General features: G+C 63.8%; 1 protein-coding gene across 12 annotated transcripts in view; it reads left to right on the top strand.

Moving 5' to 3' along the window:
• MPRIP (myosin phosphatase Rho interacting protein) overlaps positions 1-23,697 on the top strand; it is a 108,290-nt gene that overhangs the window by 55,060 nt on the left and 29,533 nt on the right. For 5 of the 12 annotated variants that reach the window (XM_021068036.1, XM_021068039.1, XM_021068038.1 and 2 more), the window contains 6 exons: positions 10,365-10,516; positions 12,844-12,928; positions 17,871-18,084; positions 18,859-19,366; positions 22,494-22,635; positions 23,280-23,384. In XM_021068036.1, coding sequence (XP_020923695.1) covers positions 10,365-10,516; positions 12,844-12,928; positions 17,871-18,084; positions 18,859-19,366; positions 22,494-22,635; positions 23,280-23,384 — 1,206 coding nt within the window. The remainder of the gene's footprint in view (positions 1-10,364; positions 10,517-12,843; positions 12,929-17,870; positions 18,085-18,858; positions 19,367-22,493; positions 22,636-23,279; positions 23,385-23,697) is intronic. The other 7 variants (XM_021068040.1, XM_021068042.1, XM_021068041.1 and 4 more) reach the window with 3 other exon arrangements.

Genomic DNA, 23,697 nt, shown 5'->3' with positions numbered 1-23,697 from the left:
GGTTTCAAGGCCCAGCAGCATGGTTGACCAGAAGGATGTGTCTGCCTATGTGCCCTGTGGTCAGCGCAGCACCTGTGCTGGCTGCGTCCCCTCTGCCGTGTTCTCGGCCAGGCTGTGGAGGCAGGAGTCTCTCTGCCTTGCTGGTCCCCTGGGGCCTCTTGGGGCACCAGCTGTCACCTCCCACCCGGCTCTCGTCGGGGTGCAGTCGCCTGGCATGGTCCCCCTTCCTGGTCTTGTGAGCGTCTCAGTGTCCCTGGAGAAGGGAGGCCTGCCATCTCCCTCTTCCTTCAGGCTGCCCGAGGTTTCATTTTCTTTCTGAATGTGGTTGGTGGGGCCTTTGGGTGCTAACCCAGCCCTGAGTGCCAGGCACCCACAGTACCGCCTCTCGTGATGCAGTGTCGGATTATAATCCAGACTGTAAGACAGACACTGTGCGTCCACACCGCCCCCTGGGAACTCACTGAACACAGAGATACGCAAGGGGACAGCAAACAGTCACCTGAGCAGGAGGAGTCCCAGCATCCCATCCAGGGGGCGACTCCACCCCCGAGGAGGTGGCACTGACTCCCCACCCCTCCCGCGTGGGGCCCACAGGGACGTCCCTCCTGGGAGGACAGTGGGGACGGGGACACCCCTGGAGGGAAGCCCGACAAACACACCTGAGCCAGGCGCTCGAGGTCAGCGCCGAGGGGGACGGGCCTGCTCCCTGGCCGAACCCCCACCCAGTGTAACCCTGAGGAGGGCCCCGGCGCCCCACTGAGTCCGGCGCGTCTGAGCGAGAGGAGCTGGGGGGACAGGACAGCGAAACGGCCTGCGGGTGCCGGCCCGGACCCGGACGGAGGGCACAGGGAGAGCTGAGCGGAGGGCGGCCTCTAGTGACCTGCTGCGGGTCAGCCTGTGGCGGACACAGCACGCCAGGCAGGAGGCGAGCACCGGGGGACACGGAGAGCTCCGCACTCCTCACGGCCTCCCGGGAATCTAAACGGAGCTAAAAGCTTATTTTAAAGTAAAGGAGTAGCACCGAAGAAACGGGAGAAAGGGCAGGCGTTTCTAGGCCAGGCGGCCGGGCAGGGCTGGGAAAGAGGGGCCGCCAGAGTCGCCCTTGGAGGACGGCAGGACCCTGGCCTCCAGCCGGGACACCGGCCGGCGTCCAGCGCAGGACGGGGCTGGGATCCCAGGAGCGACGCCACAGGAAGGGTGGGCTCGGGTCACGGTCGGAAATTCCTCCCTGAGCCCTGGCACCCGCCACCGTGACCTGTGTCCAGGGGCCTCCGTCGCTGCCTCTGCAGTGGGAGGCCTGGTGGCGGCGGTGAGTCAGAGGTGGCGCTGGGGACTGGCTGTTGAGGCCTGAGCCAGCACCTTCTCAGACCTGCACTGTAGTTGCAGGACTCTCTCTCAGACGCTGATCAAACCAAGGCAGCGGCGGGGTTCCCGGCGTGGCGCGACAGAAGCCAACCTGACGAGAACCCATGAAGACGCAGGTTCGATCCCTGGCCTCACTCAGTGGGTTGAGGATCCAGCGTGGCTGTGGCTGTGGCTGTGGTGTAGACCGGCAGCTGCAGCTCTGATCTGACCCCTAGCCTGGGAACCTCCATGTGCCGTGGGTGTGGCCCTAAAAAGCAAAACAAAAAAGCCAAGGCAGCAGCACCGACTCAGGATTGAGTCCACTGGCGCCTCCCCTCTTACTTCCCCCTCTGTCCCTCTGTCCCCGACCTGCACCTCAGTCCCTCCCTGCTGCCTGCCTGCCTGCCTCCCTGCTGCCTGGGAACCACCTCCACCTCCCCCGAGCCCCTCGCCGCCACCTCCCACGCGTGTGCTTCCTCTGTTTCGCTTGCAGGGTCGGCTCTGTGAGGCCAGAGGCGGCTGCTCCCTCGACACTTGGGGCTTCCCTGGGCCAGAGACGGAGCTCGCGCCACAGCAGTGGCACCCTCGGGTCCTTAACCAGCTGCGCCATTAAGGAGACTTTTTTCTTTTTTTTGGTCAGGCCAGAGATTGTTGTCAAGTTGTGTTTGTTGCTGTGTTCTCAGTGCCCAGAGTCGGGCCTGGCACATGGTAGGTGCTTGATGAGCGCCTGCTGTCTGGGTGATCACTGTCGAGTGGCCCATTGATGGTCATGTGTCTGCTCTGGAGGTGGTGCCAGCCTCAGGTCATGGGGACAGAGCGTTCATTTAGCCGAAGCCCCCGGTGTCTGTGCCGCCTCTCCTCCGGTCGAGCTTGTCTCTGCAGCCCGTCTTCTGAGCCTGGCCCTTCCCAGGTGCCTCACTTGACAAGCCTGGTCCTGGGGCCACGAGGAGCCTTTACCATCCGCCTTGGCTGTGCCCGGCCTCCTTGCCCTGTGCTTCCCGCAGGCTGTGGTCAGACTTGACGTCTGCGCTCATCTTTCCGTGGCGGGTGCTGTGCCCTCGGGCCGGGTGTCCAGTGTGTGTGTGCGGAGTTGATGCCTTTTGCAGGCAGTGGCCTGTCCTGTATCCCCGGCCCCTCCCGGAGCAGCGCCCCCTCGAGGGAGCCAGCCGAGGCCTTTTAGCCTGTTCCTGCGGGATTCAGCTCGAGACCTGGTCTCCTCCACGTACCACTCACTGGAATCACGTTCCGTTCGCTTCTGGCCTCTGTTGAGTCCTGACCTGTGTGAGCCTCGGCCCTGAACCCCCCCTGCTGGGAAAGGGAAGGAAGAGCTGCCGGCTCTGCACCTGCCCAGGGCACGTGGGCCTCAGGAGAGGCTCTGCGCCTCTGTTGGTGGTGCCAGCATGCCTTTCGGCTCCCACCCTGCCACGTCCTTCTTCCCTGGCTCCAGGAAGCCATCCTGTGCTGCCCAGCTGCTGTGTGCCCTTGGGCCATCTGGCCCCTCGGGGCTGTTCCTTGTCCCCTGGCTACCTGATTGTCTCAGGCCCTTCCAGTCTGATGGATGGGAGTCTTTGCCAGAGGCAGCTGGGGTTTTTTTTGTTTGTTTTTGTTTTGGGGGGGCCACACACAAGACATACGGACATTCCCGGGCCAGGGATCTACACCTCCGCTGTGGCAGCATCGGATCCTTAACCTGCTGCCGCACAGGAGAGCTCCCGAGACAGCCGCTTGTGTTGAGAAGTGACGGGGCCGGGGACGCAGATGCGCCCTGTCCTCTGCATCTGAGAAGAACACTGAGTCCCGGCCTCCTCGACGTCTGTCCTCCGGGCCTCCCTCAGCTGCCCAGCTCTGCCCCTCGGAGCGGCTCCGGCCTGTCTCCTGACCTTTTCCTGCCGTGCTCCTGCCCCAGCAAGGCTGTGCTCCGCCCTGGGCTGCCTCACGCGGCCTTTCCAGCTCCAACGGCAGATGGCCTGGGGCTCGCCTCCCTCGCTCCTGTGACCTGTGGGGCCATCGTCTGGAGCCTCCCAGGGTTGCTGCCGGCCCTGTCTTGTGCCCCAGCGGTGGCTGGAGCCAAGGCTGAAGGTGGCAGCGTGCTTTCTTCACCGAGCCAGCTGGTGATCTTGCCGTCCAGACGGCCCCTGGCCTCCCTCCTTTGCCGCCCTGCCTGTCGGAGCCCCGTCCGTCGTGTTGTTCGTCTGAAGGGACCTGTGTGTTACAAAGGCGGGGATATAGGCCACACGTGGAACAAAAGAGGAGTTTTCTTTTCCTTCTCACACTAGACTCTACAGGTTTTCTAGAACGTCTGGAGATGATCTCTCTCCCTCAGTTTACAGGGGAAAGCTGAGGGCCCTTGCCCAGGCCAGACCGGTGGTCCGCCCTGGAGCTGGGATCTGAATCCAGCTGTGCCCAGTGCCCAGCCCTGGTTGTTGTCCACCTCGGAGCTCATCAGCTTAGCACCTCGCCCGGGGTCGGGTGCTCTTGTGAGCCACGGCCAGGCCACCTCCTTCTCCTGGGCTCCGCGGGGCCCGCCGGCTGGGGCCAGCTGGGGCGCCTTTGTTCCAGAACAGCAGGCAGGCTGGCCCTCCCGTTTCCCCAGGCCAGACCCCGCTCATCCCCGCTGGGGGCCTCCCTGCTCACGCCGGCCCCCTGCCCGGGAGCTCCCAGCCCTGTGCCCGCTTCCCTTTTGTCCCTGCCGCCCGCCCAGACCTGCAGCGGGAGAGTTGTTTTCTTCTCTTGCCCTTCATCACCGCAGGGGTCAAGTGAGCTTTTGTGAGGGTGGCCCTCGTCTGTCCTGTTCTTACACTGTCCCTGGCCCCAAGCCGGTGTTGTACCCAAACTTGTCTGGTGTGTTCCCAGGTGACCTCGTGGGCTTCCAGGAGGGTGCTGGGGCTGCGCGTTCTCTCGGTGTAAAGTGGAGCCAGTCTGAGCCCAGAGCTTAGGCAAGGCGTCCGTCCTTCCCCCAGGAGGCTTCTAGGTTGGCCTCCGAAACGTTGTGAGTCACAGGAGTAGAGGTGGCTGTGGAGACAGGGTGCAGGCCGGCCTAGGAGCCAGGAGGAGCGGGGCAGAACTTTAAGGCAGATGGTAGTGGTTCTTCTGCCTCTGGGGAAGGAGGCGGGCTCACGTCAGGGGCCGGCGCGGACCTGGCTGCTGCACTGGGCTGCGCTGCCCCTGCCCTGCTGAGGTCAGAAGGCTCACCTCTGCCGGGTGCTCTCCTGTACGTAGTTTGCACCTGAGGTCACCACGCCTTCCAGGAAAATGGTTCTGCCGCGCAGGTAGAAGGGGTGTGGTCTTGACACCCGATGGGCGAGGGAGCAGCAAGATTCTGGGGTGCCTGCTGCCTGTGTGAGGTGCTGCTCCTGCGCTTGAGCTGAGGACTGAGAGTGGGGAGAGGAGGAAGCTGGGGTGGGAGGTGAGGTATGTCCCCACTGTTCTGCGTTGGGCCGGAGCTGGCCCGGCTCCTTCTGTAGGACCACGCAGGTGTTTCTTGGTGCCTGGCTCCCCGCATCGAGGCCTGCCACAGTGTCCTTCCTAGTGCGAGGATTCAGGCGGGCCTGGGCACCTGGATCTTGGGGTGCAGGAACAGATAACGTAAAACCTAACCTCTTAACCATTTTCAAGTGTGCCGCTCAGTGGCGTCACACAGATCACGTTGCTGTGTGGCTGTCACCGCCATCCATCCTCGGAAGTTGCTCATCTTCCCAAACTGAAACTCCGTGCCAGCTAAACTGACGTCTCTCCTTTCATGTCCGGAGTATTTCACCTAACGTATGTTTTCAGGGTTCACCCATGTGGTCGCAGGTGTCAGAATCTCATGCCTTCTTTCCTCCCCTTTCATCTTCCCTTTTCTTTTTTCTCTTCTCTTCTTTTTTTTCTTTTCTATTTAGAGCTGCACCGGTAGCATAGGGAGGTTCCCAGGCTAGAGGTCGGATCAGAGCTGCAGCTGCCGGCCTCCCCCCCTCCACCCCCCACAGCAGTGCCAGATCCAAGCCACACCTGCCACCTTCACGGCAGCCTGCGTCAACGGCGGAGTCTTAACCCTCTGAGTGAAGCCAGGGGATCACACCTGCAGCCTCATGGATACTAGTCAGGTTCTGAACCTGCTGAGCCACCATGGGAACTCCTCATTCCTTTTTATAACGAATACTATTCCATAGTTGGGTAGACCTCGCCTTTTTTTTTTTTTTTTTTTTAATGGCCCCACCCGTGGTACACAGAAGTTCCTGGGCTAGGGATTGAGTCCAGGCCGCAGTGGTGGCAACACTGGCTCCTTGAACCCACTGCCCTGGGCTGGGGATTGAACCGGCACCCCTGCAGCGACCTGAGCTGCTGCAGTTGGATTCTTAACCCCCAGCGCCCCAGTGGGAACTCCGGACCACTTTGTTGTATGTTCATCCCTCAGTGGACTCTTGGGGTTTCCACCTTTTGGTTCCTGTGAATAATGCTGCTGGGAACGCCCATGTCCAGGCGCCTGTCTGGGTGCCTTCTGGGTACGTGCCTGCACGTGGAGTCACTGGACGATGAGAGGATCCTGTGGGTCTCGAGGAATTGCCGGTCTCTTTTCCGCAGTGGCAGCACGTCCTTTTCTCTCCCACCAGCAACATCCAAGAGCTGCAGGTTTTCCACACCTTTATCAGCACGCTTATTTTCAGGGCTGGTTTGTTTTTAATTGTAACCATCTTAGTAGGTATCAACTGGTATCTCATTGTGGTTTTAATTTGCATTTTTCCAAATAAATGATGGTGCTGTGCATCTTTCCATGTGTTTCTTAGCCGTCGTTTATCTTCTTGGGGGAAGTGCCACTCAAGGCAGCCCCTTTTTTTCTGTCTCTCTTTTAAAAAAAAAGTTGGCGTAGTTGGTTTCCATGTTGTCTTCGTTTCTGGCGTTCGGCAGAGTTGCTCAGTTACGCGTATGTACGGATTCTTTTTCTTCCTCTTTGCCATTGTGGTTTCTGACAAGATGCCAAATATCATTTCCCGTGCTGTCCAGTGGGTCTCTGTTGTTTATTTTTTTATATAGTAGTTTATGTCTATTAATCCCAAACTCCTCTAAATTCAACCCCCACCCTTCTTTTGCCCTCGGTAACCATTAAGTTTGTTTTCTATGTCTGTGAGTCTTTCTCTCTTTTGTAAGTAAGTTCATTTGTATTATTTTTTAGATTCCACATGTAAGTGATATTATGGTATTTGTCTTTTGCTTTCGGACTTCAGTTGCTGTGATAATTTCTAGTCCATCCATGTTGCTGCAGATGGCATTGTGTCACCCTTTTTCATGGCTGAGTAGTATTCCATGATATTATACATCACATCTTCTTTATCCCTTCCTCTGCTGGTGGACATTTAGGTTGCTTCCATGTTTGCCTGCTGTGAATAGTGCTGCTATGAACATTGAGGGCCATGTATCTTTTTGAATTAGAGTTTTCTCAGGATATGCCCAGGAGTAGGATTGCAGGAATGTATCATAAGTATTTTTAGTTTTTAAGGCACCTCCATACCGTTTTCCACAGTCACTGCACCAGTTTGCATTCCCACCACCGGTGGAGAAGGGTTACCTTTTCTCCACACCCTCTCCAGATCTGTTACCTGTAGGCTTTTTAATGATTTTAGTTCATTTATTGTTTGTTTTTTGTTTGTTTTTTGCTTTTTAGGGCCGCACCTGCGGCATATGGAGGTTCCCAGGCTAGGGGTCCAATCGGGGCTACAGCTGCCCGCCTACACCACAGCCATAGCAACACAGGATCTGCGCCGCATCTGCAACCTACACCACAGCTCACGGCAACGCCAGATCCTTAACACATTGAGTGAGGCCAGGGATCGAACCCGCAACCTCATGGTTTCTGGTCAGATTCGTTTCCACTGTGCCACAATGGCAACGCCCCTGTCATTTGTTTTTTTGTTGTTGTTGAGTTGTGAGAGTCCTTTGTGTATTCTCAATACTGATCCTTTATCAGATATGTGATTTGCAAATGTTTTCTTCCATTCTGTGAATTGTCTTTTAACTGGTTTTTTTTTTTTTTTTTTTTTTTTTTTTTTTTTTTTTTTTTTTAGCTCTCTTGATAGTGTCCTTCCTTATATGGACAGAAGTTTCTAATTTCAGTGAGGTCTAGTTTATTTTGTCTTTTGTTGCCTGTGCTTTTGGTGTCATGTGCAAGAAATCGCTGTCAGGTCCCTGTTATGAAGCTGTTGCCTTTGGTCTCTAAGAGGCTCATGGTGTTTTGTGTTTGGATCTTTGATCCAGTGAGTGAGCTGCAGGGTCTGGGTGGCAGGCACTCGGTCTGGTTGTGGGGTGAGTGCCTCTTCCCTGTGCCCCCTGCCCATCTGAGGAGCAGATGGGCCCTGGCTGGGGGCCGATGGCCTGTCCTTCCCTGCAGGTGTGAGAAGGAACGTCCTGGCGTCGGCCTGTGTTCGTCTCCTCCAATGTCCAGAGCAGGTGGCTGGCGCCGCAGCTGCTGCCTTGCCCAGAGCCCTTGTGTCGTGGGGGTTCTGTCCCTTTCTTCTCCCTGCATCCGCAAGGCTGCTGCCCAGCGTGGGCCTGTCCCGCATCCTGTGGGCCCCTTGGTGCTGGATCCACGGATGCCCACACTGGCCCTGGATGGGGAAGGGGCCAGATCTGAAAGGTGGGCCTCCTGGGGATGGGAGTGTCTTCTCAGCAAGTGTCACCTCTGGCAGGAGGACTTCCTGGTGGACTCATGTCCTCAGGGCCAGGAGATTGAAGTTGGCCCTTGTGGACCCTCTGCCCAAGCTGCCTGCTCCTTGGCTCTTGCCACAAGAGGCAGTGCTGGTGCGGCTTAGGAGTCGGACACCAGGAAGGACTCAGTCACCTCCCAGGCAGCTGCTTTCCCCACAGGAGCCTGATCGTGCCCCGCAGGCCCCTCGAAGGGCCGGCTGCACACCCACTGCGGTGTTTTCCATAATTGTGCCTTGTTTTGTTTTATTTCTTTGTTGCCCCTGGGACATGTGGAAGTTCCCGGGCCAGGGAGCGAACCTGAGCTGCAGCTGGGACCACTCCACAGCGGCAGCAACGCCAATCTTTAGCCTGCTACCACCACAGGAAGCCCTCTTATGTGCTGATGTGAGCCACTGTCCTTCAGCGTAGACACCAGTGCAGCAGCCTTGTGTATGAGCGTCACCACAGTCTAATTTCAGAACGGTTTCCATCCTCGCCAGAAGCTCCGTCCTCCCCAGCCGTCGCCCCCGTCACCCCCAGCCCTCCCCAGCCTCGGGCGACCTCGGGCGTGCCTTCCGTCTCTTTCCGTCCTCTGGACACCCCGCCGGCAAGAATGAAGTCATTGCAGCCTCACCACCCCCACTTCTGGCCACAGGAGGCAGGGCTGGGGCCAGTCTCGGTGATCCTGGGGAGGCCAGGCGGCCCTGGGCTCTTCCCATTGAGCAGCGCTGAGGGGCCGGCTCCATGGGGCCCCCTGCTGCGCCCCCAGCAGACCTGGGCTCGACGCTGCCATCGCCCCGACTCGATTCCAGTAGATGGAATGGGGCGGGGGTGGGTAGCCCTCAGACCTGGGCCTGCCCACACCGGGGGCTTGTGGGGAGGGGCCAGGATGCTGCTTGGCTTGGTCTGGAGCGCATCCCTTCTCGCGTCCCCAACCGGCGGGGTCAGTTATGAGACAGGACATGCTTGGAATGTGCTGCGAGGCTGCATCTTCTTTCCGCCGCTGTGGGTTTGGTTCTCCACTGGCCCTCCTGCCCCACTCCCGCGCTGAGCTGCACCCAGGGAGGATGGCTGGAGCTGGGAGGCTCGCTTCTTCCCCTGCAGTGGCCCAGAGAGCCAGTGGCCATATAGGGGTGACTCCGGGAACCCAGGGTCCCTGGGCCAGGGCAAAGAGCTGCTGGCAGAGCGCCAGCAGGGGGCGCTGGGGACGCAGCCTTTTCTTCCCCGGCTGCTTCTCCAGGATTGGACAGAGGAAGTGCCCGGCCCGGTGGGGAAGCTGGCGGTGGAGGTGGGTCGCCACTGAGGCGCCCTCCCTGTGACAGCCCTCAGCCAGCATCGTTGGACCTGGTGTGGCAGCAGCCACGGCCACCTGCCTCCTGCCCACGGCAGCCTGGGGGCACCTGCCTCCTGCCCACGGCAGCTGCGAGTTAGGAAGGTCCTCACCCTTCACCTCAGTAGGAACTTCTTAAAACTGTCCCTTCTTGCTGATGGTTTCTGTCCTTCGTATCAGCGTCTAACAACTTCGGCTGGTAGAAACGGCAGGGGGATGGGTGTTACTTGTTCCTGCCCCGGCCCGGCAGCCTGGCGGCGCTTCTGCAAGGGGGTCTGCCTTTGAAGCGTTCATGACGCCCGTGGCTCCGGCCTGCCCCACAGCCCACCTTCAAGGACGCGCACCTCTCCGGCTTCCTTGCCTCTCAAGATAACCCTGCTAATTTTTTTGTTGGGGGGGGCACACCCGCAGCATATTGGAGGTTCCCAGGCTAGAGGTCGAATGGGAGCTGCCGCTGCCGGCCTCCACCACAGCCACAGCCACTCAGGGCCTGAGCTGCGTCTACAACCTACGCCACAGCTCATGGCAATGCCAGATCCTTTACCCACTGAGTGACGCCAGGGATCGAACCCGCGTCCTTGTGGATACTAGTCGGGTTTGCAACCCGCCGAGCCACGACAGAGACTCCTGCTCTTCTGCTACCACCTGCCCTGGAGCTTTCCTCCCTGCTCTCTCAGACCAGGTGCCCTCGGAAGCCAGGCTTCCGGCTCCTCTGCCATCGCAGCCCCTCCGCCCCCACCGCCAGGACCAGCGGGGATGTTGTTCTCGCTGGGAAGGCGTGTCCAGCGGGATGTCCTGGGACGAGCGGGCCTGGCACCGCGCCTCTCTGGGCAGGGGTCAGGAGGAAGTGGGCTGTGAGGGCAGGGCGAGGTGGCGCACCCTGTCCCCGCTCTGACTGGGGTCTGCACGGCTGTGGAGGCTCAGGAGGCACCTTGGGAGGCGAGGCCGGATGCCCCTGCCTCCTCCGCCCAAGCTGGCCTCTGAGGGCCCCCCGTCTGGCCTCTGAGTGCCCCCCATCTCGCCCTTGCAGCCCACAACGCTCCCTCAGGGCACCATCAACATGAACCAGTGCTCGGACGTGGTGGACGGGGAGGCCCGGACCGGCCAGAAGTTCTCCCTGTGCATTCTGACTCCCGAGAAGGACCACTTCATCCGGGCAGAGACCAAGGAGATCATCAGCGGGTGAGCTGGCGCCCGTGTCGTGTGCCCCCCCCGCCAGCGGGTCCCTGGACCAGGCCTCTTGGGCACATGGGGTGGCATGGCCCTCGCCCTCTGCCCCGTGTCTCCCCTTCTAGTCTCGCTCCCCGCCCGCCTCCGCGTCATCCCCCTGTCCACACCCTGGCCCCGCTGCCTCCGCCCACCCAGCTCCCCGGGCCACCCTCTGCCGGCCCTGGCAGACCCTCCTGGACTCTCACCAGTCTCCCCGGCTCCCCTGCCCTCAGCCACGAGGGGCTCAGTCTCCACAGCGTGTCCCACCTCAGCTGCCTCCCGCCCCACATCCCCAAGGCCCTTCCCAGCCCTCCCGCCTGGGCCGCGGCCGGGCCGCCCTCCCTGCGTCTTCGCTGCCCCCCTTCCCCCCCGCCCCGCGTCTGCAGCGACCCTCCACTCTGCATGGTGCCGGCTGCTAGGTCTCCGGGAAGCCCTCCCCGCGAGCCATGTGGCTCCCCTGGCTAGCGCCCACAACAGAAGGGGCTTGTCCGCGTGCTCATCCGGCCTCGGCCAGTGCTGGGCCCTCAAGGGTGGAAGCCGTGCCCGCCTCCCTCAGGTCCCCAGTGCCTGCACACAGGAGTCACTGCGGGGCGACCGGAGGCAGTGCCTTCCTCTGAGTGGAAAGAACAGGAAGTCCCGGGTCACCCCTGCCCCCCAGCATGCCCTGGCAGAGGCTCGGGAACGCCCTGGCAGGTGGAGGGCCCTGGTGTTCAGGGAGCCCGCAGGCTGGGGGCCTGGGCCCTGCAGCATCTGCCTTCCGGAGCCCTGCTCCTGCTCTCTGCGGCCTGCCACATGCGGTATGTGACACAGTACGTGATAGGGCAGGTGACGCCGAGCCAGGTGTCCTTGGCATCTCACCGCCTGGCTTGGGTCCCTGTGGGTCCCTGAGGAGGCGCAGGCCCTTCCTCCGGGCTGACCGGCCGGCAGGAGCAGGCGATCGCCCCCGACCTCCTCGGGGGTCTTCTCTGAGGGGAGCCGAGCGGAGGGAGGGGGTGGGCGGCTCTCTTGCCCAGCCCCTCACCTCGGGGGCTCTCCCGTGCCCCGGCCGCCCCGCGCCCCTGCCTTTCGGCTCGGCCTTCGGAGTTGAGGAGCCCTCGCCACGGTGTCCTTCCCGGGGACGCAGACCGTCCGAGGCCCATCCGGATGACCTCGGGCTCTTGCTGCTGGGCTTCCGTGAGGGGTCCCTGCGAGGACCGCGGTCCCTCGCCTGTGCCCGGGCTGGGCGTTGCTCAGCCTCCAGCCACAGCACCGCCCAGAGGGGCAGGGCCGGCCCGGGGGCTTCACAAGCCCCGTTTCGTCAGCAGTGCGCGTCTTCTCACGGGTTCGCCCTGCTCGCTGGCCTTGCCAGCCCGTCAGGTACAGGGTGCAGGGCAGCGCCGGGGCGCTGCTCCTCCCGGCCACGCCCCCTGCTCCCAGGGCCCCCCACTCAGCATGAGGTGACATCTCCCCTCCTCGGGAAAGCTTTGAGGGGGGCCGTCTGCAGGTGCACTGCCTCGGAGCGAATTTTCCAAAGGAAGTTGAGCCGCTGTGGTGGGCGAGAAAGCACGTCTTTTACCCACATGTGCATGCGAGCCCATCAGGCTGCTTGAGGTCCTGGGGGGGGCGTCTGCTCGGGGCTGCCCTGCAGATACAGCCGTGGCCTCCTTTCTGGCTTCGGATCCTGCGCCTCAACTGAGAACCGCCTGCTCTGGGCTCGGGCGCCGTGACTCGCACGCCCAAGTCTGCTTCCCCAGCCACCAGCAGTCAGCTTGCCGCTCGTACTGCTCCCCCAGGGCTGTCCCAGAAGGCCTCTGACCGCGGTCAGCTCCCATCCCAGGCCGAGGAAGCGCCTCTGGGAGCTAGAGACACAAGGCTTCTCCCTGCCCCAGCTTGGGGTGCTGGTCGTTGCTGTGGCCTCCAGCCCAAATGCCGGCAGTGCAGCCCCTGCCCTGACGGTCCTCAGGGGTTCCCAGTCCTGGCCTCTCTGTTCACGTGCCAGCTCTGCTCCGAGAGGGCAACTTTATAGAGCAGGGTCTACGCCTCAGAGGAGAGTCAGGAACAGAAACTGCCCTTCTCCAGGCTGGCACAGAGCCTGCGCCACCTGTGCTGTGGTCAAGGCGGGGCCAGCGCCCAGGTGTGGTCCTGGCACAACCTGTGCTTGTCTGGGCTGTGCTGCCCGCACTTGCTGCCCTGGCAGGGGCAGCTCTGATCCAAGTGGTGCCCTGCCCGGTTTGGGTACCTGGAGGCTGGGTGGCAGGCAGCGTCAAGGCGGAGTCCTGGGCCCCGGGAGCAGGATCTGACTGGCACACTCCTCTCTCCAGGTGGCTGGAGATGCTTGCAGTCTACCCCAGGACCAACAAGCAGAACCAGAAGAAGAAGCGCAAGGTGGAGCCCCCGACGCCACAGGTGAGGGCACCGGAAGGGGTCATGTCAGGGCTGAGGCGGCTGTCAGCTGTGTGTGCTCTCTGCTTCCTTCTGATGGTCTGTGGGCTGCGGTCTGCACACTCCTCCCTGAGCCACAGGACAGGACCCCACAGGGACAAGGGGACCTGCGGTAGGTGGATCCAGGAGGTATCCAGCCCGCAGGTGGGAGGCATGCGGCAATAGCTCAGTGTGTGTCCCACCAGGCACTGGGGAGCCCAGAGCATGCCAGGAAGGGCCCTTGTGAGCCCCAGTCCAGGAGGGGGCTCAGCTCGGCTCCACATCCCACAGAGATGATTCTGCAGGCTGCAGGCTGAGGGGGAGCGGGCAGCAGGATCCCAGAGTGTCCTGGCCAAGTGGGGGGCTCTCAGGGGACCCTGTTCCTGCTCTGAGCTGGCCACAGCTCCCAGGAGACCAGAGTGGGAGGTGGCCGGGTGGTCCCATCAGGAGCAGGCCTTCCCTGGAGGCCCCTCTCCTCCTCCACGCCCCTGGGGGTCTGCAGGGGCTTGGGGTGCTGGTTTGCGTAGTTGATGTCTAGTTCTGGGGCTGTTGTGCACAGGGAAGGAGGTGTCGGGCTCGCCTTGGTGCTCCGTACGGTTGGCCCTGGGACTGCAGGGTCTGAGCTGCGCGGCGGCTCCTCCGCGGGTTTTGTTTAGCAGTAGGCACCGCGGTGCTCCTGGATCGGTAGCCGCGGAGGCTGGTTTGAGGCCAGTCTGAGCGTGCTGGGTTTCTGACCTGCTCCAGGGCGGCTGTGAATGCCACCCTCCCTCTCTGCCCTGCCCTGACTGTGCTCTGTGCTCTGCCTTCCCTGCTCGAACCTCACGGCCACCTGAGCGAGCAGGACGGACGCTAGGCTCCCAGCAGCACCTCCCAAGCCCAGGGCCTGACGGAACCCTCCCCGCCAGAAGCCGGCCTCCCCCAGGACTCAGGGCTCCTTGCTGACACCTCTGGACCTCACTGAGCGGCCGAGGTCTGGGCGGGACAGGGACGTGTGTGGCCAGGGTCCTGCCCCTCTTCTCCTGCAGGCCCCTGAGACTCCCCTGGGCGTGCCTGCTCTGGGCTGCTGCTGCGCAGGGCCTCCTGCTGCTGGCCTGCGGCCCTGTCTGCCTTCTATTCCCCCTCTCCAAGGGGTCCGAGGCCAGCACCCGCCTGGAGCGTGGTGTCCCCGCTAAGAAGTCAGCAGCGTGCACTCGGAGTCCTTTCTGGAGACCGAAAGTGGCACTTCCTGCTGGGGAACAGCGGGCACAGGCAGATCCCCCAGAGCTTCTGGTTTGAGAGAAAAAGATGCCCGGCAGAATAACGGTGTTTAGGGTTATGTTGCGTTTCCATGGGGATGGCTTGGCAGCAGCACCAGAGCAGAGCTCCTGCCTCCAAATAAGGCAACTCCATGTGCAGAATCACTTCCGGCCCAGATCAGGAGTTTGGTTGTCCTGCTTCCCAGCTGTCCCCTCCCCTGTGATGTCCTGTCCCCTCAGACGCTGCTTCACACTTTGGGTTGGTCATAGGAGCCGTGTGGTCACGGGGGGAGGGGTGGGGAGCTCACCCACCTCCCTGGGGGTCTCCTAGAGCCCGGGGGTGCCTGAGGGCCCAGCCTCCTCCATGCAGCGTCTGGTGGCGGGGTCTCCCTCCCTCCTGCTCCTTGCTGCCGAGCATTGCGTTGGGCTGTGAGCCTTCGTCAGGGACAAGCCTGCTGGGGGGGGCTGGGGGGTGTCCTGTGAGCCCCATGGGGGCTCTCCACGGAGAGCTTGGCTCTCTGTGCAGGCTGCCCCTCAGCTGCCTGAGACAGGCCTGTGGGGAGAGCCCTATGGCCACAACGTCTCAGGTCAAACTAATGGAGCTGGGGGCATCCCTGTGCTGCCCCTGCCCTCCGGGAGCTCAGGCAGGCGGAGAGCCCAGGGTCCTGCTTCAAGAAGGCTGTTCAGGCATTTGGGAGTTGGGGCCATGGAGGCACCCCGACCCCAGGCCTGCGGGAGGATGAGGATCGGGCTCTGGCAGGGGCCCCAGCAGAGCCCAGGATGTGGGGAGGAGGCAGGCGGGCGAGACACGGGCTCCCAGGAGAGTCGTTTGCTCGGGAGGAAGGCCTTTCTGGGGCTGAGGCGCCTGGAGGAAGGCAGCAGCAGCCCCCCTTGGGTGCGAGCAGACCGGCCTGGTGGAGCGCTCCCTCCCCTCTCCAGTCCCAGAGCTGGGGCTCAGGTGGCCCAGGGGTCACGTGTCCCCCAGCCGGTGTGCAGGGCAGGGCATTCCGGTCCTCAGGCGGCACTCTGGGAGGCTGGCCCTGCCACCTCTTCCCCAGCTCAGGCTCCTGGCCCATGTCTCTCACCTGTCCTCCAGAGACCTGTAAAATAGCAGACCTCTCGCCGTGAGGGAGGCCCCTCGTGTGTGCCGTGAGCCGCCGCCGCCTCTTTCCGCACGGGTGCCCGCTGCCACGCCCGCTCCAGGTCAGAGCCTGCCTTCTCGCCAGGCACCTGCCCAGGGCTCGTGCTGCGGAGCTTGGGAGGAGGGCTTTCTGTGGAACCCTCCAGAGAGGGGCCTGCTGAGCCCATGGCGGCCCCTGACCAGGTCCGATGCTTCCCTTCCCTCTGCTTGGGAACCTCTTCTGAGCAGCCAGGCAAACGGCGCCGACCATCACGGCACTGCCAGCCCTGAGCGTGCAGCTGTGTCGGCCGCATAGCGACTGGCACGGGGGTGGGGGGCCTTGGGTTCGTGTCGGCGTGAGTCCAGCACCCTCCCCCCATAGCAGGGACAGTGTGGGGAGTGGAGGCGGTGCCACGTGGCCCTGGCCTGGCCCGTGCAAGGCCTCTTCTCCACCCAGCCATCTGCTCTGGTGAAGAAAAGTGACTTCACCTAGAAAGCAGGCTCCCCTCCCCACCCACCCCGGAAGCCAGCGCGTGGCTTTGTTCCTGCTGCCAGACTGACCTTCCGTCCTGCTGACTGGGTGAGGCCTAGCATAAAAGCAGGAAAGAGAGCGAGCTCCCTGTGGACCTTGGCTGCCATCCAGGGTCCTTGTTTCCTGGGACGAGGCCCCGCAAGTAGGAGTTGGGAGGGGCCTGTGGGGACAGCCAGCCCTGCACAGGTTGGGGGCCAGGCCGAGGAGGCAGCCCTTAGGAATTGTGTCTGGTACCCAAGCTCTCAGTCACGGCTCCTTGCATCTCAGGCCTGAGACTTTCTCTGCCTCTCAGGCACCCTTGCCAGCCCAGTGCCGAGGTCACTCCAGGCATCAGGGCTGTGCGTGCACCAAGGTGCCGCCCCCACAGCGTGGTTCTAAGCGTGCCAGCAGAAGGGACTGCTTGCATCATGGCTGCAGCGCCCGCGCCTTCCTCCTTGGCCCCTTTTGGCAGCTTGCCCTCAACAGAGGGACCGTGGTCTTCAGGTCCCCCCCTCCTCCAGCTCTGCAGCAGGGATCCTAGCTCGGGTCTCTGGCCTTGAAGCAGGGGCGCCAGCTTGTCGGGAAGGGGCACAGCAGGGCACGCAGAGGGACTTCTGCCCGGGTGCGTTGTTTCTGGGCTGTGAGCGAGGGTGGCATACTGACCGCAGGAACAGGCGCCCCAAGACCAGGCTTCCTTGGGGGGTTGGAGCTGGTCCTGGTGGAGCCCTCGGGAAGCTGTTGGGAACCGCTGCTCTGCTCATGGAGCCCAAACCTTCACGTCGGTCAGGGCTCTGGGCATCTGCAGCCTGCAAATAACCCTGACGGGAACGAGCGCTGGGGTGTGTCCTGGGCTGTGGGAAGGGCCAGCCCAGCCTCTTCCCATCCCAGCAGGTCTGAGATCCTGGCAGAGTGAAGGGAGGGAGCTTTGGACCCAGCGAAATGCCTGTCTTCTCATTCGGGGACACAGGGCACCTGGGCTTGTGTCTTCAGGGCCGCCCATCCAAGCCCAGGGCACCTGGGCTTGTGTCTTCAGCCCCGCCCGGGCCTCTGTCCTGCTCCTGGGGGCGTCTGGTGGAGGGCAGGGCTCAGAGCCCCACTCGGCCTATCGCTGTCGGTGAGCTGCCTCCCCTCAGCCCAGGCCGCCCCTCCGGTGGGGTGCGTGGTGAGGGCCGGGGGGTGCTGCGCGGCCAGAGCCCAGCGGGTGGTCAGCGTTTTGTGGCTGTGGATAAGTGAGCGGGTGGTCCTGGTAGGTCCGCCTGTGGCCTCGCTAACACCTCCTGCCCGGGGTCCATGACAGAGGTGCATTAAGGCGGGTTCCTGTTGAATGTGGCTTGGCCACCACCTCGGGAGTGGGAAGTGGCCATTTGTATGTTATTCCTACATTTGGGGGAAGACAGCTGACACGTGCCTCACTTTGGGGGGCCCCAAAGCCATCCTGCTGGCAGCCCCTCAGCAGCAGACACCCAGGTACCCTGGGTGGGCAGGGGCTTGGGCCCAGACGCTGCTGGGAGGCAGGGATCCCAGCCCTGCCCCTCTGAGTTCTAGGCTCGCAGCCTGGAGTCGAGGTTCTGTGTGCGCTCTGCCCTTGGCCTGTGTCTGGCCGAGCACCTCCCGCACATGCGTCTCTCTGTGCCAGCTCTGGCCCGGCTTCCATCCAACCGACACAGCCACTTTGGGTGCACGAGGGCTACAGCTTCCAGCCCAAGCAGGACAGCTCTGGGGTATTTTTTGTTTTTTGATTGTTTTTAGGGCCACACCTGCGGCATATGGAGGTTCCCAGTCTAGGAGTTGAATTGGAGCTGCAGCTTCCAGCCTACACCACAGCTCACAGCAACGCTGGATCCTTAACCCACTGAGCGAGGCCAGGGATCGAACCCGCATCCTCACGGATCCTAGTTGGGTTCGTTAACCACTGAGCCATGGAGGGGACTCCAGGACACCTCTGTTCTGAGCCTTCCCTCCCGAAATTCTGGGCCTCTGACGCTGTGTGGTTGACCTCGGTAGCCAGGCAGCCCAGACCTGGTCCTCCCAGGCCTGCTCAGACACCACTGTCCCCTGCAGGAGCCAGGCCCGGCCAAGGTGGCTGTCACCAGCAGCAGCAGCAGCATCCCCAGTGCTGAGAAGGTCCCCCCGACCAAGTCTACACTCTGGCAGGAAGAAATGCGGGCCAAGGACCAGTCAGATGGGAGCAGCCTGAGTCCGGCCCAGAGTCCAAGCCAGAGCCAGCCTCCTGCCGCCAGCACCCTGCGGGAGCCAGGGCTGGAGAGCAGAGACGGTAAGTACAGAGTGCAGAGACGGCACTAGTACAGGCCCCCCGACGGAGTTGGTGCTGGGACTCAGGGCCCGGAGCCCAACCCGCCTTCCAGCTCTTGGGTCCCGTCAGTGAGGCAGGAGGACGTCCCTGCTCGGGGCCCAGCAGGGGCTGCGAGACCACGACTCTGGGCCTTGGGGTCGTGTACGGGGGCCTCTGGGTCCTGTGCCCGGTGCCGCTTCGTGTCAGGGCTGGTCAGCACCAGAGGCCCCGCTGCCCTCGCTGTCCCGTCCTGCCCGGCCCCTGGATGGGGCGGGGGCGGAAGGCCCCGCGGAGGAGACGGTTGGCACTGGTGCTCCGCCTCCTTGCACTTGGGAGGTGCCTCCTCGTCCCCCGCCCGGGCCCGGAGGGCTCTGCACGGCCCGGGCTGGCCTCCCTGTTCCTGTCCAAGCAGGTCACTAGGGCTGAGGGGGCCAGCGAGACTGGCCCTGGTCCCTCAGGCAGAATGCGCTTGGTCCGGCTTGGCCCTCCCCTGGCAACACACACCGCCCATGTCCAGCCCGCTCACCCTCCCGCTGCTGCAAGCCCTCCCCCCGCCCTCCAAGACCATGCGCTCAGCCTGCACGGCCGGCTGGCCCTTGGGGTCCTCCTGGGTGTGTGGCCAGAAGCTCAGCGACCCCTGTTGGCCTGACGGGAGCTGGTTAGGGAGGGCCGGGGGTGGGCTGCGCCCCTTCTTGAAAGATCCTAGGACCAGAGGTGGCGGCAGGCCGAGCACGTCTCCTGTCCCCGCTCTTCCAGAGGAGAGCGCCACGAGCAGCGACCGCGTGGACGGCGGCCGCAAAGTCCGGGTGGAGAGCGGCTACTTCTCCCTGGAGAAGACCAAGCAGGACGTGAAGGCCGAGGAGCAGCAGCTGCCGCCGCCGCTCTCCCCTCCCAGCCCCAGCGCCCCCAACACCAGGTACAGTGGCCCCGGACCGCCCTCCCCGGAGCCGGGTCGTCCCCTTCCTCCGCCAGGTCCACAGCACCCGGGCCGAGGGGTCTGCAGCAGCTCCTCCCTGGACGCGGCCCGCCGGCCCCAGGCCCACGTGGACTCCGGCAGCACCGGCAGGCGGGGAGCAGAGAGACTGGGGCCCGCCTCCGCCTTCAAAGCCGGCAGGCAGTATGCCACCCTGGCCGACGTCCCCAAGGCCATCAGGATCAGCCACCGAGAAGCCTTCCAGGTGGAGAGAAGGCGGCTGGAGCGTAGGACACGGGCCCGGAGCCCTGGCAGGGAGGAGGTGGCCCGTCTGTTTGGCACCGAGCGGAGGTAAGAGGGGGCTGGAGGGTCTGGCGCAGGCACCGCAGCGCACGCCCTCCCCACCCTCAGGGCTTTCTGCGGACACTCGCACACGCTAGTGGCACACGTGTTCCCCCCGCCCTCCCTCGTCCACACGAGAGCCTGGGGAGAGGCGGGGCTTGGAGGTGGGCCCGGGACTGGGTCAGGTGGAGCCGTGGGCCTGGACTGGGTCTCAGGGTGGGGGCCCCTGTGCGTCCCCGAGAGCTGGGGAGGGAGTGTGGCTCCGTCCCTGAGGCCTACGAGCCCAGGCCTGCCCCAGAGCGCCCGAGGACCCCTCCCGCCAGGGCGTCCACCCCCAGCTGGACTGGAGCCTCTGCCCGGGGCGTGGGGGGGCCACCGGAGGCGCGGGGACCTTGCCGCCGTTGGAGCATCTGCATGCTTTCGGGGAGCAGGGAGAGCAAAGCCTTTTCAAAGAGGTTGCTTCTAGGAAGGAGGGTCAGACCCAGGCTCCAGAAGCACCTGCAGCATGTCCTCCCCGTCCACCCCGAGCTCAAGCCCAGCTCAGAGTTGGGGCACGCTATGGGGACAGACCAGGGCGGCCCGGGCTCCCTGCCAGGAGGCCGGCTGGGAACAGGATGCTTTGCTCTCCTGCCCCCTTGCTGCTTACCACCCACCACCTCCTCGGTGTCCCCTCCAGGTTTGGGGACCCGTGACTGGGGGGAGAAGGGGACAGCGTGCTTAAGTCCTCATGAGAGGCACCCTCCCAGCCGGTCTGTCTGCCCGGGGCATCAGCAGCCATCCCAGCACATGGGGGCAGAGACGGGGTCGAGAAGCAGGGGACACCTCAGGGGGACAGCCTGGCCCAGCAGAGCTGTGCCACCGAGCCCAGGCCCAGCCCGGGAACGGGAGGGCCCTGCTCCTGGGACAGATCCGGGGTGAGGCCAAGGCTGTCCTTAACTCACGTAACTGCACGTGAACGGCTTGCCGGCTGCAGGAGGCCACGGGGCCTCCTCGCTGCGTCCTGCAGGCCCCTGAGTGGGCAGCCACACCTGGTTTGGCGGTGACCAAAGAATTAACATTCAGCACACCTGCTTGGCTTAAATCCCTCTCGGCTGGCGGCGTGGGGTAGACGGCATCTCTGGGGCTTTGCTTTCCGCCTGCTCTTTGCCACCGTGGGGGTGGGCCTTCCCCTGTGCTGGCTCCCTGAGCCCCTCACCTCTGTGTCCTAACGCTGTAATGTCACTTTCTTACTGACCCTGATGACATCTGACTGGCTGTTGTCACTTTCCGAGGCCTGCTCTCTGGTCCTGAGTAGCCCCGCAATGTCTGTGTAGAACCGAACCCCAGATGGCAGGAGGTCGGCCACCGTCCCCAGAGGCGCAGCTGCCCAGGAGCCCGGCTGGGGGACCTCGGGGCTTAGTTTGGATGGGCCGTGGCCCTGAAGGGGTCCACCGACGGACCCCGGAGCCTGTGAAACACTTCTTGGGTTGTGAGCCAGTGCCGAGCGAGCGTGGGGAGGCGTGGCCTTTGTTGAACTGCTGGTGCCCCGCACCAGGGCCAGCTGCCCGTGGTCCCAGCTGCCCCTCAGCTAGAACCTGGGGAGGCGGATCTGTCCGTCACTAGCCCCTCCGAGAGGCTCTGCTGTCCTACCTGCAGGACTCCAGGGGACCCACGATTAAAAGGCCCCCCTGGGCACAGTCAGCCAGGGTCAGCTCACCAGAGCCCCGCAGGGGCTGCGCCCCTCCTCTCAGCTGACCCCGCGCTGCCCTGGCAGTGCTGTGGCAGGCGATTCGCATGTGACCCGGCGGGCGCTGTTCCCCAGGGCCCTCCCGGGCTGGCCAGGCCGGGGCCGATGGGGAGAGCTCTTGTTGCACATGCGGCTCCAAGGCCTGAGCGGGCCCGGGACCTCCTCCAAACCACCCACAACCGTCAAGGACGGGATGCCTCGGCCAGCCCGCTTACGCCGCTACCTGGCTTCCTGCACTCATGCCACGCGCCCTCTCCTGCCGCCCGCCTGCCCGCCCTCGGCCGCGCCTGCCCTGCTGGCCCCTGGCTCGGCCTGGGGGCATGGGTGGGAGCAGAGAGCCAGGTGCCTGGGCTCTGCCCCAGCATCACGGCTTTCCCAGAGGAACCCAGGAGCCAAGCGCTTGGTCACCCCACCCGAGGGAGAGCCGCCCTGGGCCCCCACCACCTCCTTCCTGGGGGGCTAGACTTCCGTCTCCTGGGCTCAGCGGCTCGGCCCTTGCTGCCCTGGCCCTGGCCCTGGCCCCGGGTGCGGGAGAGCCCTCCCACCAGGGGAGTGGGGCATCTCGGGGAGCACAGGCCTCGGGCCCGGTGACGGGCGGGCAGCCCACAGGGGCGCATCCCCCACAGCCCCTCGTGACGCGGGGGCAAGGCTGGTCTCCCTCCGCGGTCGTCACCTCGGGTTTTTGCTTCTTTAGTTCTTTGGATGGTTTTGACTGACCGTGATTTGATCTTGACCCGCGGTCCTCTGCTGTGTACTCACTCTCCAGCCTTGTTTTCTTTCAGGTCTTGCCCCTGCCCACCTCCTCGCGCTGTGTCGCTGTGACGTTCCGCGCCCCTCCTCCGCCTGCTTCGCTCCCATCTCAGCTCCGGCTCCAGCCTAGATGGCCTGACGATGCCGCCCACCCTTTCACAGAAATCAACTCGCTTTGTTTTCGTTTTAATTTGGGTTTTGATTCTTTTGACTGTTGGCAGTAAATGTTAATTCGTGGGCCTTCTTCTTGCTCAGTTGGGGTGCCCTGGGGTGGGGGCTGCATCCTGGGCTGCTCTGGAACGTGACAAGGGTGGCGCGCCCTCCCAGGTGGTGGTTGCCTTGCGATCCCAGCTGTGGCTCGGGAGGGGACACACACGGGGTGATGAGCTGGGGCGGGGACGGGGCTGGGCTCAGCCGCAGGACCCGCCCTGCCCGCAAGCTGCTGCGGCCCCTGCGGAGCTCCCGCTGCGGGGCGGGTGGGGGAGCTGCGGCGGCGGCGGCGGTGATGAGCTGCCTGAGCGAGGGGTGTGCGCGGCCCCGGAGGCGCATGCGGGCCAGGCCGGGGGTGTTGGCTCGAGGAGCCCCCGAGACTCTGACCACGTCCCCTCGGGTTCTGGGGACCCTGTCTCCACCTCAGCAGCCTCATGTCCTCTCTTGCAGGCGGTCTCAGGTCATTGAGAAGTTTGAGGCCTTGGACATCGAGAAGGCGGAGCACATGGAGACCAACGCGTCGGCTGGGCCCTCGCCATCGAGCGACACGCGCCAGGGCCGCAGCGAGAAGAGGGCGTTTCCCAGGAAGCGGGTGCGTGTTCGCCGCGGGGCTGCACTCGGGCCCCAAGCACACCGGGCGCCCCTCTCGTCGAGTCTCGTGTCTCTCGGCTCCTTCTCGGATGAGCGAGCTTCTCGAGGGAAGGCCTGCCCTCTGGGTCTTCCCGCCGGCGTCCGCGCCTCTGCTGCCATCCTGAGCCGCGGCCATCGCCCTCTCTTGCTCTCGGGGGCGGCCCGCCTTCCTCCCTTGCTCTTTCGGGCAGAAGCCACGGCCCCGCTTCTCTGCTCGGTCCTTACAGTGGGTTCCACTTTGGAAACCTGCCCTCCGGGCCGCCTGCCTCTCGTGGCCCTGCCGCATCCGACTTCATCTTGCTGCCTGTTCTCTCTGGGCTCGGCGGGGCCCTGCATCTTCCCTCCGTGACGCCTCAGAGCTGGGGGCAGGGGCCAGGAAAGCTGGTGCCCAGTGCGTCGGAAAGGGAAGGGCGACTTAGCAGCCACCATGGGAAGCTGGAGGCGCCGGACCAGGAGTCCGGGCGCAGGTCCCATCGGCCCCGGGGAGCGGGACGCCGCAGCGCCCCCCCCCCCTCGCCTGGAAGTCGGCCCTGCAGCCCGGCCCTCCCTCCCAGGACTCCGGCCGCCGCAGGCTGGCTGGTGCTGACCGGCTGCTCTCTGCCGCAGGACCTCCCCAGCGACGCGCCTCTCCCGGACACCTCGGCCTCCCCCCTGTCTCCACACCGAAGAGCCAAGTCACTGGACAGGAGGTCCACGGAGTCCTCCCTGACGGTGAGCCCAGGCCCAGAGACGCTGCCGCTTCTGTCCTCACCTCCTCACGGGCTGCCCCTCTGCACACGGGCCTCGTGTCTGCGTGGGAGGCGGAGGCCGTGTTTCTGCCTTTCTTGGGCTCCGAGGGCACCTGAGCCCGAGGTCCAGTGGATGCGCCCGTCCGGCTGGGCCGCCCCATTTTGGCTCTGGGGGCTCGGGGCCGCAGCAGGGAACCTGTTTTTCTTGTTCTGAGTGTTTGTTTCTGTGATGTTTTGGAGGCAGGAGCACCCCCTCCCTGGGTGTTTGTCTGGTTCGTGGGGTCCCTGCAGAGGAA

This window comes from Sus scrofa, chromosome 12 (assembly GCF_000003025.6).
Source record: "Sus scrofa isolate TJ Tabasco breed Duroc chromosome 12, Sscrofa11.1, whole genome shotgun sequence".
Lineage (NCBI taxonomy): Eukaryota > Metazoa > Chordata > Mammalia > Artiodactyla > Suidae > Sus > Sus scrofa.
Note: the sequence above shows the minus strand (reverse complement) of the source record. Positions and strands in the feature narration are given on the sequence as shown.